Here is a 15802-nt window from a genome sequence, read left to right as displayed (position 1 = left end):
GGCCCCTGCATCCACAGTGTGCCCCCCCGGAAGGCACCGGGCAAGTACTCTCCGTATCCGGAGTGCCGGGGACCACCGTCCATATATATATATATATAAATACTGTGCAGCAAGGTATGATGTTATCCAAGATCTGTGTGAACATACAGGAGTATACACACAATAGAACAGGATTATATTAATAGATAGAACAATACTGCGCACCACTGTAGGGTTCGGGATGCGATAAATTCTTTACTCCCAGGGTGTAAGAATTAATCACGTCCCAGACCCCTACAGTGGAGCACAGTATCTTTCTATCTATTGTAAACAATACAGGCACATGTTTGCAAATATATTAAAATGACTGCTCACCCTTATGTGCAAAGTCCGCGTATGTGGGGACGGGCAGGCTGCAACACGCAGATGCTTTAAAATGTGCCTCCCGGCTCCGCCACCTGTACGGCTGGTCTCAGCTGCAGTAATTTGTGCTTCTGGAGGTCTGTGCATCTGCTGCAGTGTTCATTGGTGCTTGCTTCTGTTATAGGGACTGCAGATGAAGACCCAGATGCTTCAGTTCCCAGATGCTATCTTCCAGCTAGTAGTTTCTAGCTGCCTATGTCCAGTTACCAGCTTCAGTTTTACCTTTGTGGTAGTCACATGCCCTCTTGTTAGTTCCTGTTTCAGCAGGCACCTGCCTTTCTCCCTGCTCCATTATTGTTACCCTGGCTGTTTCATTCCAGCCTTCCCTGCAGTCACCCTCTGCTTCGGATTGGACATTCATCCATTCCTGGACTCCTGCCGCACGCCTGGTTCCGGTCCTGGTTAACCGTAAATGCTCCATTGTGGAGCACGGGTGTTTCTTCTTTTTATTCTGGCTGGCAGATTTCTGGTCATTTTATGTTCTTTACCTGTTCATAATTACATGCGGGTGCTCTGGTCGGTTCTGAGTAAGCCGCAGGTATTGCACCATTACTTGGCATTTACCCCAGCAAGGTTATTTTCTGTTACCTTCTGGTACCTTAGTGTGGTTTGCTGTGTGTTTTGTGTGGTGTTATGTTGTGTTTTTGCTTGGTGTCATTTTCTTAAGGTGCCCATAGACGGTCCGTTCCCGGACCGTGCGTTTTGTACTATGCGATGCGCGCTCCCGCGCATCACATAGTACGGTACAAAAAGTATGTGCTGCACATACTTTTTGTACTAGCTAAACTTGCATCGGATCGCATTGCATGCACACCGCATGCACTAGGCATGCGATCCGATGCGAAGCATGCTAATTTAGACCCAAACGGATCCGTTTAACGGACCGTGTATGGGCACCTTTATGCTTGCGACTAGATTGCCTGGGGTTTGCGAAGCATAATTTCCCTGATATTGGCTCAGGAATTGTTAAGTAGTGTTTTTTTTTTCCAGTCAGTCAGTTTCACCCTTTGACCTGTTTCCCTTGAAGATCACTGGCATCTGACCTGGTTGCACCGGAGTTGGGGCGGACCTAATTCACCCCTTCAAACGCGGCAAATAAAGGTGAAGTCCTAGTTATAGCAGGTACCAGTCATCTTTCAGGAGAGACCAACAGAGGCAGAGTAGGGTGCACTGTGGCCTTTTCAAACACCCAAAAACCATTACATTACTATTTGTGAATTGGGTACTATTGGGGGTATACGGTCATTAGGTCGACACATATTAGGTCAACAAGCATTGAGTCGACCACTGAAGGTTGACATGGCTTAGGTTGACACATGAATAGGTCAACATGGCTAAGATCGACAGGGTTGGAAGGTTGACACAAGCTTTAGGTTGACAATGGCTAGGTTAACAGTCAAAAGGTCGGCATGAAATTTTCATGGTTTATTTTGAGCCGACATGTGCCAAAAGGCTGTATTTAATGCCCCACCATCCACTAAGGCATGGAGGGAGAATAGAATAGTGTGCTGAGCATAGCAAGGCACCATGCCCGAAGCATAGCGAGCGCAGCAGTACACTTTGACGGTGTCCATGTCGACATTCGGGACAAAATGTTTTTCACTACCTACAAAACTGTAAGTTAACACAGCTGTAGTTGGCTCATGCTTACTGTTAACAATGTGCCAATAACTTACACCATCCTCAATCAGGGGTAGATGGGTAGATGTATGAAGCAGTGATAAGGGAGGAGGCATGAGCTAGAGGAGAAGTGGCCCATGGCACCAATCAGCATGGAAGTAACATCTCTAATTTGCATAAATATACAATTATACAGAGCAGCTGATTGGTTTCCATAGGCCACGTCTCCTCTGGCTCACTTTTCCTCCCTTATAACTGTTTCATGCATCTACCCCTCAGTTCCTACAGCTGACCTTGTGACACTTCCAGTATAATTGTAATTTGTATGCTGTTTCCATTGATCACACACTTCACAAGAGACAGTGATAACATTTTTTTGTAACCACAAATTAGATGGATAAAAATCAGTGCTTTGAATATAGTCCCAGGAGTATTTGAAATGTAAATTTTGTTATACTAAGCGTGTGTCAGGCAGTAATTAAGATTAATGAAATGCATGGACCCTTTTCCGCATGACACAGATTTAATTTTCAAAGAGTTAAGGGGCATACACACGGGGCGATTACAGCCCTATTTCTAAGCACTCTAACTAGATTGCTTTGAAATTAAGTACTGATCACTCCATGTGTGCGATAAAGATGCGCAGTCCCACGTGTCGCTATCGCCTGCAGAGATAGACAGTGGTTACACTGTCTATACTGCTAGATTGCGGGGTTTGTTTTATAAACAATAGGCAGCACGATTGCTCAGCACACAGCAGCGCATGGTGCATCGCTAGTGCCGCGAGATGTGTTGAGCTTTGTGTTCCGCATGTCACTCAGCACAGAGGCCAGCATTGCCTTGTGTGGACGGCCTTAACACTTCTCAGAATCTCCGCTCAGCTAAAAAGTTTAATTTTAAATTGTTCAATTATAAGGTAATGATTATTATTATTATTATTATTCTACATTGATCACAAGTAGCACAACAAACCAAAGCAGACAAGAAATGATGTGTAAAAAAAATGTAAAATGTCTACTAACCAGTGTGTGAGATTTATATCAAAGTCTACATAGATCAAACTACTGCAGGAAAACATGGAGATTGGCATATTAGACCGGATGCATAGTTTGAATGCAATCTCTTATATATTTAGCCAGATCTGTCACTCATCCCCTGTGTGTATAACGTTCCCACCCAGCGTTCTACACAAACCTGCCCCCCCAGGGAAAAGACACTCATCCCCTGTGTGTATAACGTTCCCGCCCAGCGTTCTACACAAACCTGCCTCCCCTAGGGAAAAGACACTCATCCCCTGTGTGTATAATGTTCCTGCCCAGCATTCTACACAAACCCGCCCCCCCCCTAGGGAAAAGACCAGTGTGATACACACCACCACCTCCTTGACATCACCTCCCCCCGCCCAGCCAGGGATACAGTAAACTCCCACCATCCACCATTACTCCACAGCCACCAGGTGACACACACACACCCCCCCCCCGTGATCCCCCCTCCCGCGATTGGCGCCCCCCCTTCCCACGATTCACGGCACCCCCGCACACACCCTCCCGCGATTTGTGGACCCCCGCAACCCCCCCTCCCGCGATTCGCGGGCCAACACGCACCACCCCCTCCCACGATTTACAGCAGACCCCCCCGTCCGCACCCCCCTCCCACGATTCGCGGACCCCAGGAACCCCCCTCCCGCGATTCACGCCCCTCCCTCCCACTATTCACGGCACCAACACACACACACCCCCGTGCGATTCACGGACCCCCGCGCCCCCCACCCTGCCGCGATTCGCCCCCCCCCCCCTTGTGCGATTCACGGCACCCCCGGCCCCCCTCACGCAATTCGCAGACCCCTGTGACCCCCCCTCCAGCGATTCGTGCCCCCCTCCCGCGATTCATGCACCCCCACAAACCCCCCTCCCACAATTCGTGGACCTCCTGGACCCCCCCTTCCCACAATTCACCCCCCCTGCGCCCCCCCCCTCCCTTGATTCACGGCACCCCCTCTTCCCACATTTCACGCCCCCTCCTGCCCCCCCCCGCAATTCACGGCACCCGCACGCCCTTCCCGCGTTTCATGGACCCCCGCGACCCCCCTCCCGCGATTCACGGACCCCCATAACCCCCCCTCCCACAATTTGTGGACCCCCCTTCCCGCGATTTACACCCCCCCTGCGCCCCCCCTCCCACGATTTGCGGACCTCCCCCCCGCCCGCGATTCCCGGACCCACTCGCCCCCCTCCCGCAATTTGCGGACCCACCCCGCCCCCTTTCTGCAAATTGTCCCCCCCCAACGGACCCCCGCAACCCCCTTCCCGCGATTCACGGACCCCCACAACCCCCCTCCCGCGATTTGTGGACCCCCTTCCCGCGATTCACGCCCCCCACGATTTGTGGACCTCCCCCCCCGCCCGCGATTCCCGGACCCACGCGCCCCTCTCCCGCAATTTGCAGACCCACCCGGCCCCCTTCCTGCAAAGTGTCCCCCCCCAGCGGACCGCCACGACCCCGCTCCCGCATTTCACGGACCCCCGTGAGAATGTGAGATCCAGTACCGCCACAAGAAGGTGCCGCCCCTAGGTGGGAAATCCGGCCCTGGCTGCCGCACTGCAGGTTCCCCCACTGGCAGAAGCCAGAAGTATCCCCACGGTCCTCTGCACCAGCGCCACAACTTTTATCAATGTCTTGCCCACATACCACTATTATACAGCCTCCTGCTCTTATGCACCCTCACTCCCTCCCAGTGGGAGGAGACGCTCACCCACTGCCGGGAGCTGCATAATGTCCTACACCCTCCTCCAATTCTAGGGATGCCCATCGACCATCAATGATTTCAAATCATCGATGGTTTATGGCCGATGTTGAATACTTTTGCCATCGATGTGGGAGGACCAGATGGTTTCCCTACATTGATGGCAAAGGAGAACCGATCAAGTTTCAAATTTCTTTGAGGTGGCGGGACATGGAGCATAGCTCCGCCCCCCCACAACCGGAAGTCCCGCCACCGAGTTCTGATTGACCCACAGCCTATTCAGTCAGATATAATGGATGACCATCGATAGCTACAACAATCAATGGTTATCCAAGTAATATTTTACTACTATCGATGGCAGGGTGCAAAATTGCCATCAATGCCAACCATCGATGACGTCTGCACCAATGGCCATCCCTACTCTGCAACAGCCAAAAACCTTTACTACCCCTCATGCCCACACAACCCTATCACTGCCCTGCCTCCTGTTCTCCTGCCCCGTAACTTCCGCCAGTGGGGACCCGCTCACCCTGTGTTGCCCACATTCCCCTATCATGCTTTACAGCCCAGCCTCCTGCTCTCATGCTCATCAATACCCAGCTTCCTGCTCTCATGCACCCTAACTCACACCCAGTAGGAGGAGACACTGACTCAGGGGCACCGTCCTGTACTCCTGTGTTGCCACGCTGGACCCTCACCCACTGGCAGAAGCTGCACAGTGTCCCCCACCCTCCTCTTTAGTCCCCCTTATGCCCACACACCCCTATCACTACCCAGGCTCCTGTTTTCCTGTGTCGTGACCTCCGCCAGTGGGGAGCCGCTGACTCAAAAACACCCTACTATACTATTGCACACACACACCTAAACAACATGCACACACACAGCCCCCCCACACCCACAAATGTCACTGTACCCTCCACACTATCAATGTACATCTTACTCTGTAACCGCTTTTTAATTAAACAAAAGAATAAACACCCCCTTCCAAATCATATGCTCTCTATTTAACACATTTCACCTATAACTCAAGTTGCAATACAGGCCATCTTTCATACAATTCTAACCAAATTTCTCACAATACAAACGTTCACAAATTAAGGGGGCGCAGCCCCTTACGCCGGCGTGACGAGCGCCCATAGGGCGCGATGAAACACCTAGTTTTACCATATACAACAACAGTTCTCTATAGAGCAATAACAAGTAGCTTAAATATAGAAGTGGTGCCCCCATCCCACCCATGCATTCGGTCGACCACTGAAGTTTGACAGGGCTTAGGTTAACACCTGAAATAGGTTGACATGGCCAAGGTCTACAGGGTCAGAAGGTCAACACAAGCATTAGGTTGAAATGGGAAGGTCGACATTCAAAAGGTCGACATGAGTTTTTCACACTTGATTTGAGCCAACATGTGCCGGCAGGCGTCATGTTTTCTCTGGTATTTCATACCCTACTATCCACAACGGTGTGGTGCGAGAATAAAATGTGACCGTAATGCAGTAGACCCTATGTTCCATACCTCCAGCCCATTTTCTCCTTAAAGACATAAGCCTTGGAGAGTTATAAAGAGGAGATAAAAAATAAAGTACAAACCAACCTGCTGCTGTCATCGGAAAGAAAAAAGGAATATAATGAGGTGCGCAAACAACTGCGCTAGGTATGAGGGTAGTCAGCCCTCTAGTGGTAAAGTGCAATAAGGAAAAGTATACAAGCGCAGGCTGGTATTTTCTCAAATATAAGAATATAAATAAATGTTAGACACACAATAGTAATATAATAAAAATCAAGAATTATAATAAAAAATTATAGTGTACATAAAGGTAAGGGGCTGAATATTGGATAGTATATGAGCATTTATCCAGGACTAGGGCCTTTTCCAATTAACTAGGCAGCATGTGTGTGTTACCAGTTCCTGGCTTAGAAGAGGCTTGATCCAATCCTTTAGGAACACGATGTAGTCCCAAGGCAAAGGCACGAGATATTTGTCAGGAGGAGCCAAGTTGGTCAGGAAAATTTGGTGGTTAATGCGCAAAAGTTCCAGTGGTGATTTAATTAGCTCAATGCGTTTCTCTGGTGAAATGTTAATACCAGCTTCCTCAGGAGCAGATCATTTCATGGTCAGTAGTAGCCCTATATTTATCCATACTAATTAATGTAGGTAATTCAGCACACCTGTTACAGGTGAGCAAATCACATCAAGATAACCGTCATTAAAAATGTGCTATTTACATGTCACATAGCTTTACATATTAAATATAATGGTACTTGTTTCCTAGCACGGCCACAATCGCGGGCATCGTGTGTCATTTTTAGTGGTATACGACGCGACCGATGCGATGCCCCTGATTTTCCCATTGAAATGCATTGAAAACAGTCAAAATCGTGTCGGTCGCGTCGTATGCGGCTAAAAAAGGCTTAAATGGTGCAGACGCGATGCCCACGATTTCCCCATAAGAAACAATGTTAAATGGCTCAATGTACCCGCGATGCCCCCGATTTCCCATAGGGAACAATGTTAAATGCCTCAATTTAACCAAATCATCATAGGGAACAATGGTAAATGGGCCAGAAACCCCCAAAAACACCCCTGAACAGTTAAATTTCCCCCCAAAACTATTTTACGCCAACCCACGATCAACGAGAACCCGAAGCGTGGCGAGCGCAGCGAGGCCGCGAGGGGCGGCGGTACGCGTCCTCCGACCTTTTCATACCCCCACTATCCACGTCGGCGTGGAGTTGAGAATAGAATAGTGTGGCGAGCGCAGCGAGCCACCGAGCCCGAAGCGTGGCGAGCGTAGCGAGCCCCGCGAGGGGACGCGGATACCTTCACCGCTAAAAGCGTCCCTTTGCGGGCTTTACAGGTATCCGCTGCGCTCACCACGCTTCGGGCTCGGTGGCTCGCTGCGCTCGCCACACTATTCTATTCTCAACTCCACGCCGACATGGATAGTGGGGGTATGAAAAGGTTGGAGGACGCGTACCGCCGCCCCTTGCGGGCTCGCTGCGGTCGCCACGCTTCGGGTTCGCGTTGATCGTGGGGTGGCGTAAAATACTTTTGGGGGGACATTTCACTGTGCAGGGGTATTTTGGGGGGTTTCTGGCCCATTTACCATTGTTTCCTATGGGAAATCGGGGGCATCGCGGCTAAATTGAGGCATTTAACATTGTTCCCTATGGGGAAATCGTGGGCATCGCGTCGTGACCATCGCACCCGATTTTTTAGTGCATGCGATGGCCGCGATGCCCCCGATTTTCCCTTACGATGCCCACGATCATGATCGTTGTGGCCATGCTAGGAAACAAGTACCAATATAATATACAGAATATAAAGAAAAAGAAAGATAATATTTTTATTGTGGATTACATTCAATTTAGATTCAGATATATATAATGTATAATATGTTTCTAGTATTTAATTAAAAAATGATTTATTCAACCCTGCAAATCTCTTTTCTGCGCTGGACAAAGGAACTTTCTTAAATGACTTACTGTAGCTATGCTATAAATTACAGTAGCAGTTTATAAATAACAGATGTTCTCCCTATTATAGGCAATGCTGGCCAGAGGCAATGGAGATTCAGCTAGAAAGAAGGATGAGGAGGAGCACCCAAGACATCGGCTCATACCACTGGGGAGGAAAATCTATGAGTTCTACAATGCACCAATTGTTAAATTTTGGTTCTACACTGTAAGTTGTCTATACATATTAAATTCACAATATCTTACCAGGATGTAATGAAAGTTTGTGTCACAGATATGGGCTACAGGCATTCTAGCGACCAGTTTCAGCTCACTGTTTATGGATATCTTCACCCCTATACTAATTTTAACCTTTCGGTATACATTTTCTTGTAGATTTTGTACGGTACTTACATCTCCTAAAGGTCTTACCAAAATGAGTCCTCAGATCCTTCCTCCTCATTAGAGAATGTCACCTCATCTTCTTCTTCCAGAATAGTTTTTATTTAATCAGTACAAATTTTGAACATGAGGTACTTTACATAAGGTCACAACATAAATTAACCATAGCCGGATAGAAATGTAAGGTACAAATGAGTTCATGTAGCATAAAACTATAAAGTACCGACTTATTTATCAGGCCAGAAGGTGAAGACTCTGGCCAATATAAACAAAGGGGGGGGGGGACTAAACATAAGACTGGAATGTAAAGACATGGAAACATAGGTAGTAAGTCGCATAGGACAGACACACAGGGGAAGAAACATGTGGGTAAGTGGGAGGTAGGGGGAAGGGAATCCAGGGCAATCATTCAAACATCAACATTTAGACATTAAGTATCGAGGCAGGGTCTACCTGGAGGGAGATTCCTAATGGGAGGTTTCTTTTCTCTCTATAGATACACCACTTAATCCACTTAGATTTTATAGAGTTGGCGGAAGAGGAAAGTTTGTAGTCGATCGTTTCAAATAAATAATGCTTATGAATTTTACCCAAAATGAGGTGGATATCCGGAGTCTCCGGGGACTTCCAGTACTGGCCAATCGCTGCTTTAGTGGCAATTAGGATCTGACCTATCAAATAGCTGTCTTGTTCTGGGATGGAGGGTGATAGATGAAACAGCGCGGTGACAGGGTCCATAGGTAAATGAACCCCTACTATTTCTCTCAACAGGGCAAACACTTCCCCCCATATCGGCTGTAGTTTTGGGCAGTCCCAGAAGATATGCAGGAGGGACCCAACAGATCCGCACCCTCTCCAACAGAGATTAGAGACTGTCGGCCAAATTGTATGCATCCGCCGAGGGGTGAAATAAGCTCTATGGCATAGTTTGTAATACATTTCCGAGTGACTTAAACATTTAGAAATCCTAAAGCAGGAGAGTGCGATAAGATCCCATTCTTCCCTAGTAAGGGTCCTACCCAAATCGGTCTCCCATCTGATCTGGGATAATAATTTGTCTGACTGTAATCTATTTACTAGTACGTTGTACCATCTAGAGATGCCTCCTTTATTGTTCTGCGAGGTCAGGACTAGGACCAGTCTTTTTGGGAAAGAGAGCGACACTACAGGTCTACCAGCAGCTGCAGTCAGCCAGTGTCTTAGTTGTAGATATTTATAAAAATCTTGTCGTGGTATAACAAATTTCTCTGAAATTTCTGTGAAGGACATAAGATCACCTACTGGACAAATATCTCTGAGCGTGGTTATACTGTTTGTTACCCAGTTATCTAATTTTAAATTGGGGATGAGGGAAGCTATAGTCATGATGGCCAAGTCTGGACCAGGCAGGGAGGCCTCCACTTCTTTTGCTATTAAGTCATGCCAAGTTAGTAGGGTATCTCTAATAGATATTCCTGGACCCCCCCAGGAGGGAATTTCCCCCCTGGGCAGCCAGAACAATTCCGACAGGCAGGTTTTAGGCAGGAAGGACTGCTCTATAGATACCCACGGTTTCACCTGCCCAGTGGAGAACCAGTCCCTTGCCTGGCTCAGTATACAGGCTGAGAAGTAACTCCCCAGATCTGGGTAAGCCACCCCACCCAGATGTTTGGAAAGAATAAGGACTTGTTTAGCTATGCGTGGTCTAGATCCTTTCCAGATGTATCTGGAGAATAGTTTATTAAATTCCAAAAAATAGGATTTGGGGGGAATCCTTGGAATGGCTCTAAACATATATAGTATCTTCGGGAGCAGCACCATCTTGGCTGCTGCGATGCGGCCCAGCCATGAGATTTCATGAAAACCCCATTCCCCTATCAGTTTATCTAACGCTCCCAGTAGAGGCTTATAGTTGCATCGAAAAATATCAGGACCCCTAGCAATTTGGACCCCTAGATATTTAATCGATGTCAATTGCCAGGCATATCGGTATTGATCTTTCAGCCGCTTAACTCTCTCTAAGGGAATGTTAATAGGGAGAGCTTCCGTCTTGGTGGTATTCAACTTGTAGTATGATACACTAGAGTAGAGGGACAGGACTTTGTGGAGCTCGCATAACGAGGCCTCCGGATTAAGTAAGCACAGCAAGACATCATCTGCGAATAAGCTAATTTTATGATTTATCCCTCCAATTCGGGTCCTTCTATGCGGGCAGCGTTCCTAATTTTCTCCGCGAGAGGCTCCATAGCTAGGGCGAATATGAGTGGAGAAAGGGGGCAACCTTGTCTGGTGCCATTTGTTATGTTGAACATATTGGATAAACAGCCGTTATTGAACACCCTCGCGGAGGGAAAGGAATAAAGTGCAAAAATGGCATCTAAAAATCTACCAGAGAATCCATATTTAAGCAGAACTGATTTTAGGTACCCCCAATGTAACCTGTCGAACGCTTTTTCAGCGTCTAGGGACAGAATTAACAGAGGGGTCTTTTTGAATTCACAACTCTCAACAATATTGAGTACTCTACGGATGTTGTCCGGGGCCTGCCTGCCCGGCACAAAGCCGACCTGATCCGCTGCGATAAGTGATGGCAAAAGGGGGCCTAGTCTATTTGCTATAAGTTTAGCATACAGTTTGAGGTCGGTATTCAGGAGGGCTATCGGTCTATAATTTTGTACTGCCGTGGGGGGTTTACCCGGTTTGGGAATAGTGACAATTCTTGCCTCTAGCATCTCTTTAGGGAAGTTGCCCTCCTCGGAAGCTTTATTAAACACTTTAAGGAGAATTGGGGCTATGATTGATTTAAAATGTTTATAAAAATTAGAGGGGTACCCGTCTGGACCCGGGGCCTTATCTCTAGGCAGAGAGTCAATGGCCGCTTCAAGTTCCGCTAAACTCCACGGAGAACAGAGGGCATTGGACACTTCAGGCTCCAAACCCGGGAGGGAGACATCTGCCAGAAAATTCTCAATCTCAGATGCTGTAGGCTGGGGGGTCTCAGCGTCAGATTTCAGATTATAGAGCCCAGCATAATATTCTGCGAATGTGTTCGCTATTTCAAATGGATCAGATATTTTTAACCCCGCTACGTTGTGAACACTATGTACTGTATCCTAGCTTTCGACTGCCGGCCCCTGAGTTTTCTCGCCAGAAGGCGCCCTGCCTTATTGCCCAGCACATAAAATCTCTGGTTTAATTTAAACAAGTTCTTCGTAACTGTTCTAAGGGATAACGCATTTAACTTTTCTCGCGCGCTATGCAGAGAATTCAGGATTTGCGAGTCCCTCGGATGGGCTTTATGCTCTGCCTCCAACTTAATCACTTCAGCCTCACATTGCCTACCCTCAGCAGATTGCGCTCGTTTGATCCTAGGAGCAACTTGAATGGCTGTTCCCCTTAAAACAGCTTTTAGCGCACACCAGTGATTAAAGACACTGGTATCGTCCGGGCTATTGGATGCCATATAATTCAACAGAGAGGTCTTAATGGCATCACAAGCTTCTGGATTAGCCAATGTATGTGCACCCAGCCGCCAGGGACCCGGGGGGGCTTTGCGGGAGTTCAGGTCATATTTGATCAGTAGAGGGGAATGGTCTGACCACGCCATTGGTAAAATGCGGGCCTTGATAACAGACTTTAAAGTCCATTTGTCAGTTAGGACTAAATCTATTCTAGAATACGTGCGGTGGGGATTGGAGAAAAAAGTATAGTCTCTTGTCGATGGGTTTTTGGCCCTCCAAGCATCAAATAGTCCATATTCCCCTAGTAATTGTCGAAATCCTAAGGATTGGGAAGGGGGGGATGTGGGCTGGTGGCGACCTCCAATGGGTTTAGATTTGTCAACCGTGACGTCAAGCACCATATTAAAATAACCCGTTAATATAACAGCTCCTCTGGAGTGCTGCTTAACTATGGCACATAATTTCCTGCAGAACTTGAGTTGCCCGGTGTTAGGGGCATAACATGAGACCAATGTTACTTCAGAGTCTTCTAGCTTTCCAACCAACACTAAGTATCTGCCCTCCGGATCTGCCACCTGAGACTCTACTGTAAGGGAGCTTTTAGAGGAGACCAATATAGCGACTCCCGCTTTTTTTAGGGGTCCATTCGCCATGTAGCACTGGGGGAACCTGTTGTCAAAGAATTTGGGCGGGGCCGAATTGATTAAATGGGTTTCCTGCAGTGCAACGATATCGGCTTTCATTTTAAAGAAGGAGTTTAAGGCTAACCTCCACTTCTGCGGGGAATTTAGCCCCTTAACATTTAAAGATATAAGGTTCACCATGGGGCAGTCCGCAAGGCAGATTTGACCCAACGAAAATTGATTGACCTGGAGTGAGGGTGGGGGGGAGGGACTGCAAGGGGGGACACCAAACATGAGGGTAGGGGACACATAGACATAACAAAACGGCTCTATACAGAGTCGGAGTGAGACGCCAGAAACAGGGCGCCACACCAATCATACTTAAGGGGGGGGTAGTGGCAACCCACCCCGCAGTGTCAACAGAACAATATTACAAACATCATATAACTAAATAAGAAAGGCAATAGCAACATGCAAACGAATATATCCTAATTTTCTAATTTGAGGGGGTGAATGAAGCAATTTTAGCCAAATTTCTGCTTATCCGGGGCTTTGTCCTAAACATAAGAGAAATAGGCAGAGGGTAACACCGTTAGCGTCTGAGCCCGAACTAGGATTTATACACTAATTCAGGTCCTATATGGCAAAGCGGGTATCAGGTAAATTAACTATAATCCCCTCGTCTCTCCACCACTAACCAGACCCGCTATAGACGATGATACGGAGAGGAGGGGGGGGGGGTTCAGGTACCTTAAAAGATATGGGAACACGTAAAGACAGATAAGCATATTATATTATAACTTTCTTTGGTACATAACAAGTATCAACAGTACAACTTCACCTAGAGCTTGGGCTTTGAGCAGAGAAAATGCGGCAAAACAATAGGAGCAGTAGGTAAAGGACTCCGGTCCCCTCACTTCTCCACCACCGACCAGTCCTGCTGAAGACGGTGTTCAGGAGAGGAGGATGCCGGAGGGTCCCCCAAGTTCCATTTACGAAACAGTTTCATCCCCTCTTCAATCTCAGAGACGACAATCGTAGAGCCGTCTCTGGGGATTATCAGTTTTGTGGGGAATCCCCACCTATACATAATATTGGCCTTTCTGAGCGCACTTGTTATTGGGTAAAAGGACCGTCTCTTGTTTAGCGTGTCCCTGGATAGATCTCCAAAAAGTTGTAAGGAACCCAGTGCTTCAGCTGTGTCCGAGGAAGGTCTGGCAGCCTTCAACAGGGCCTCTTTAATGTGAAAAGAATGGACACGCATCAGGACGTCTCTGGAGGCACCCTCTGGGGCGCCACGGGGTTTAGGGATTCTGTGAATCCGATCGAGGATGAGGTCTGAATTAGCCGCCGAGGGGAGAAGCTTCCGGAAAACATTCAGAGTGAAGTCGTGGAGACTGCTGTTGGAAATGTTTTCGGGTACCCCTCTCAGCTTCAGGTTGTTCCTCCTTGATCTATCCTCCAGGTCGCTAATTTTATCACGTAAGGCCGCCACTTCTCCCTCTAGAGCTGCATGGGAATCTATAAGGGTATTGTGCGATCCAACCATTTCGCCCATTTTGTTCTCTAGAGAATTTGTGCGGTCGCCCAGGTCCTCAATTGACCGCTGGCATGACTGGAAGGAGGCACGAAATTCAGCTGACATGTCTTCTTTAAACTGCTGGAGTACTTGTTTCAATGTCCCAACAGTCAGAGCGGCATTATCCTCTATCCCGGGAGTTGCCAGGGCACCTGTGAGGGAGGCACGGGAGGGGTCGCCAGCCCTCACAGATGGAGAGCCATCCGTAGCAGGGTCCGCGGGTACGGGCCCCTGAGCCTCTGCGCGTCGTGGTGACGGTTTAAAAAAAGGGACCTGTGGGACCGTTTTGGGCACTTTATTTCTTTTGGACGGCATAGCTGAATAGCTGAAGTGCACAGAAGTAGTTGTGTAGTAAATAACCACAGAGGCAGCGCTTACAAATGCAGGAGATGGACCTTTATCCAAGTGGGCTCTCTAAGGGAGGGCAAGTTGTAGATGCTAAGCACACATCATACACTATGTAGACACTACAGGGTGGTGCATATTAAGAGGCTAGCACCAGAGACTCATCCCTGCAGCCAGCTCCAAAGAAAGGGGTGCCTGCAGCACAGGAAGGGGCAGGGGCCTGTGTGCCACATCCAGCTCCCTGTATAAGCTTATAGGGCAAGTTCTGTGTGGGGCTAGTGTGACTCTTGTGCTCTCTAATGTGCTGGCTGATTCTGCTGCCCCAACCAATATGGCCGCCGCGTCTCTGTTATCAGTGCCACAGAGAGCGGGTATCCGGCAAGCTAATGCAGGGCACCTTATAGGGCTGGGCAAGGCTCTCTGAGGGGGCGCCTGGCTAAGTAGCGCTTCTATAGTGCGCCCGGGGCAGCTCAGGCGTGCAGCCGCAGCAGCCCCGAAATCCAAGATGGCCGCCGCTCGGACGGAGCAGGGCTCCGGCGGCTCCTACCTTGCTGGGGGGGGACAGCGCGGGCACGGGCAGAGGTCCGGAGGCACCAGGGGGTCGCCCGGGTAGTGCAGTGACTCCGGGCGCCCGCTTCAGGGCTATAAATCAGTGGACGGCTGGACGGATGTTTGGCGGCGGCCTGGCGGTGCACTCGAGGTCCCGGCTCCAGGGGGTTCTAGGCCGCAATGACCCGAAATCGGGACCCCCGACTCCGCGGCTGTTCCCCAGCTTGTTCGCCAGAGGTTAGTGGGTGTCTGCAGGGCTGGGTTAGGTTTGGGAGAGGAGGCAGTGTGCAGAATTGGGTGATTTTTCAGGCTCAGATATCGGAGCTCCAGAACTATGCTACCTTTCTTGTTCCCGGTCAGGCCACGCCCCCGTCACCTCATCTTCTAAACTAAACAGTTCAGATATAGAGGCCCATTTATCTACTAGTGACACTTGTTGTTTATTATAAATGTTGCTCCAACCACATGACATTTGGGAGCTGATTGGTTGGAGCAGCATTTACCATATGCAACAGGTTTTATAATTCACAATGAGTTTTATCACTTCTTGGTAAACAAGCCCCATAGTTTCATGCTGCTCTATTTGAGTCTGATTGTACTTGCTGTGGGGGGAAAGGAATGTTTGTGTGCAGAGGTCTCACTA

At 48.5% G+C, this 15802-nt stretch overlaps 1 protein-coding gene across 8 annotated transcripts in view; it reads left to right on the top strand.

Moving 5' to 3' along the window:
* TRPM3 (transient receptor potential cation channel subfamily M member 3) overlaps positions 1–15802 on the top strand; it is a 637712-nt gene that overhangs the window by 565018 nt on the left and 56892 nt on the right. For all 8 annotated transcript variants that reach the window (XM_083186086.1, XM_083186082.1, XM_083186083.1 and 5 more), the window contains one exon: positions 8313–8450. In XM_083186086.1, the coding sequence (XP_083042212.1) occupies positions 8313–8450 (138 nt within the window). The remainder of the gene's footprint in view (positions 1–8312; positions 8451–15802) is intronic.

Source organism: Crinia signifera, chromosome 1 (assembly GCF_055691185.1).
Source record: "Crinia signifera chromosome 1, ASM5569118v1, whole genome shotgun sequence".
Classification (NCBI taxonomy): Eukaryota; Metazoa; Chordata; class Amphibia; order Anura; family Myobatrachidae; genus Crinia; species Crinia signifera.
This window is presented reverse-complemented; position numbering and strand designations above follow the sequence as displayed.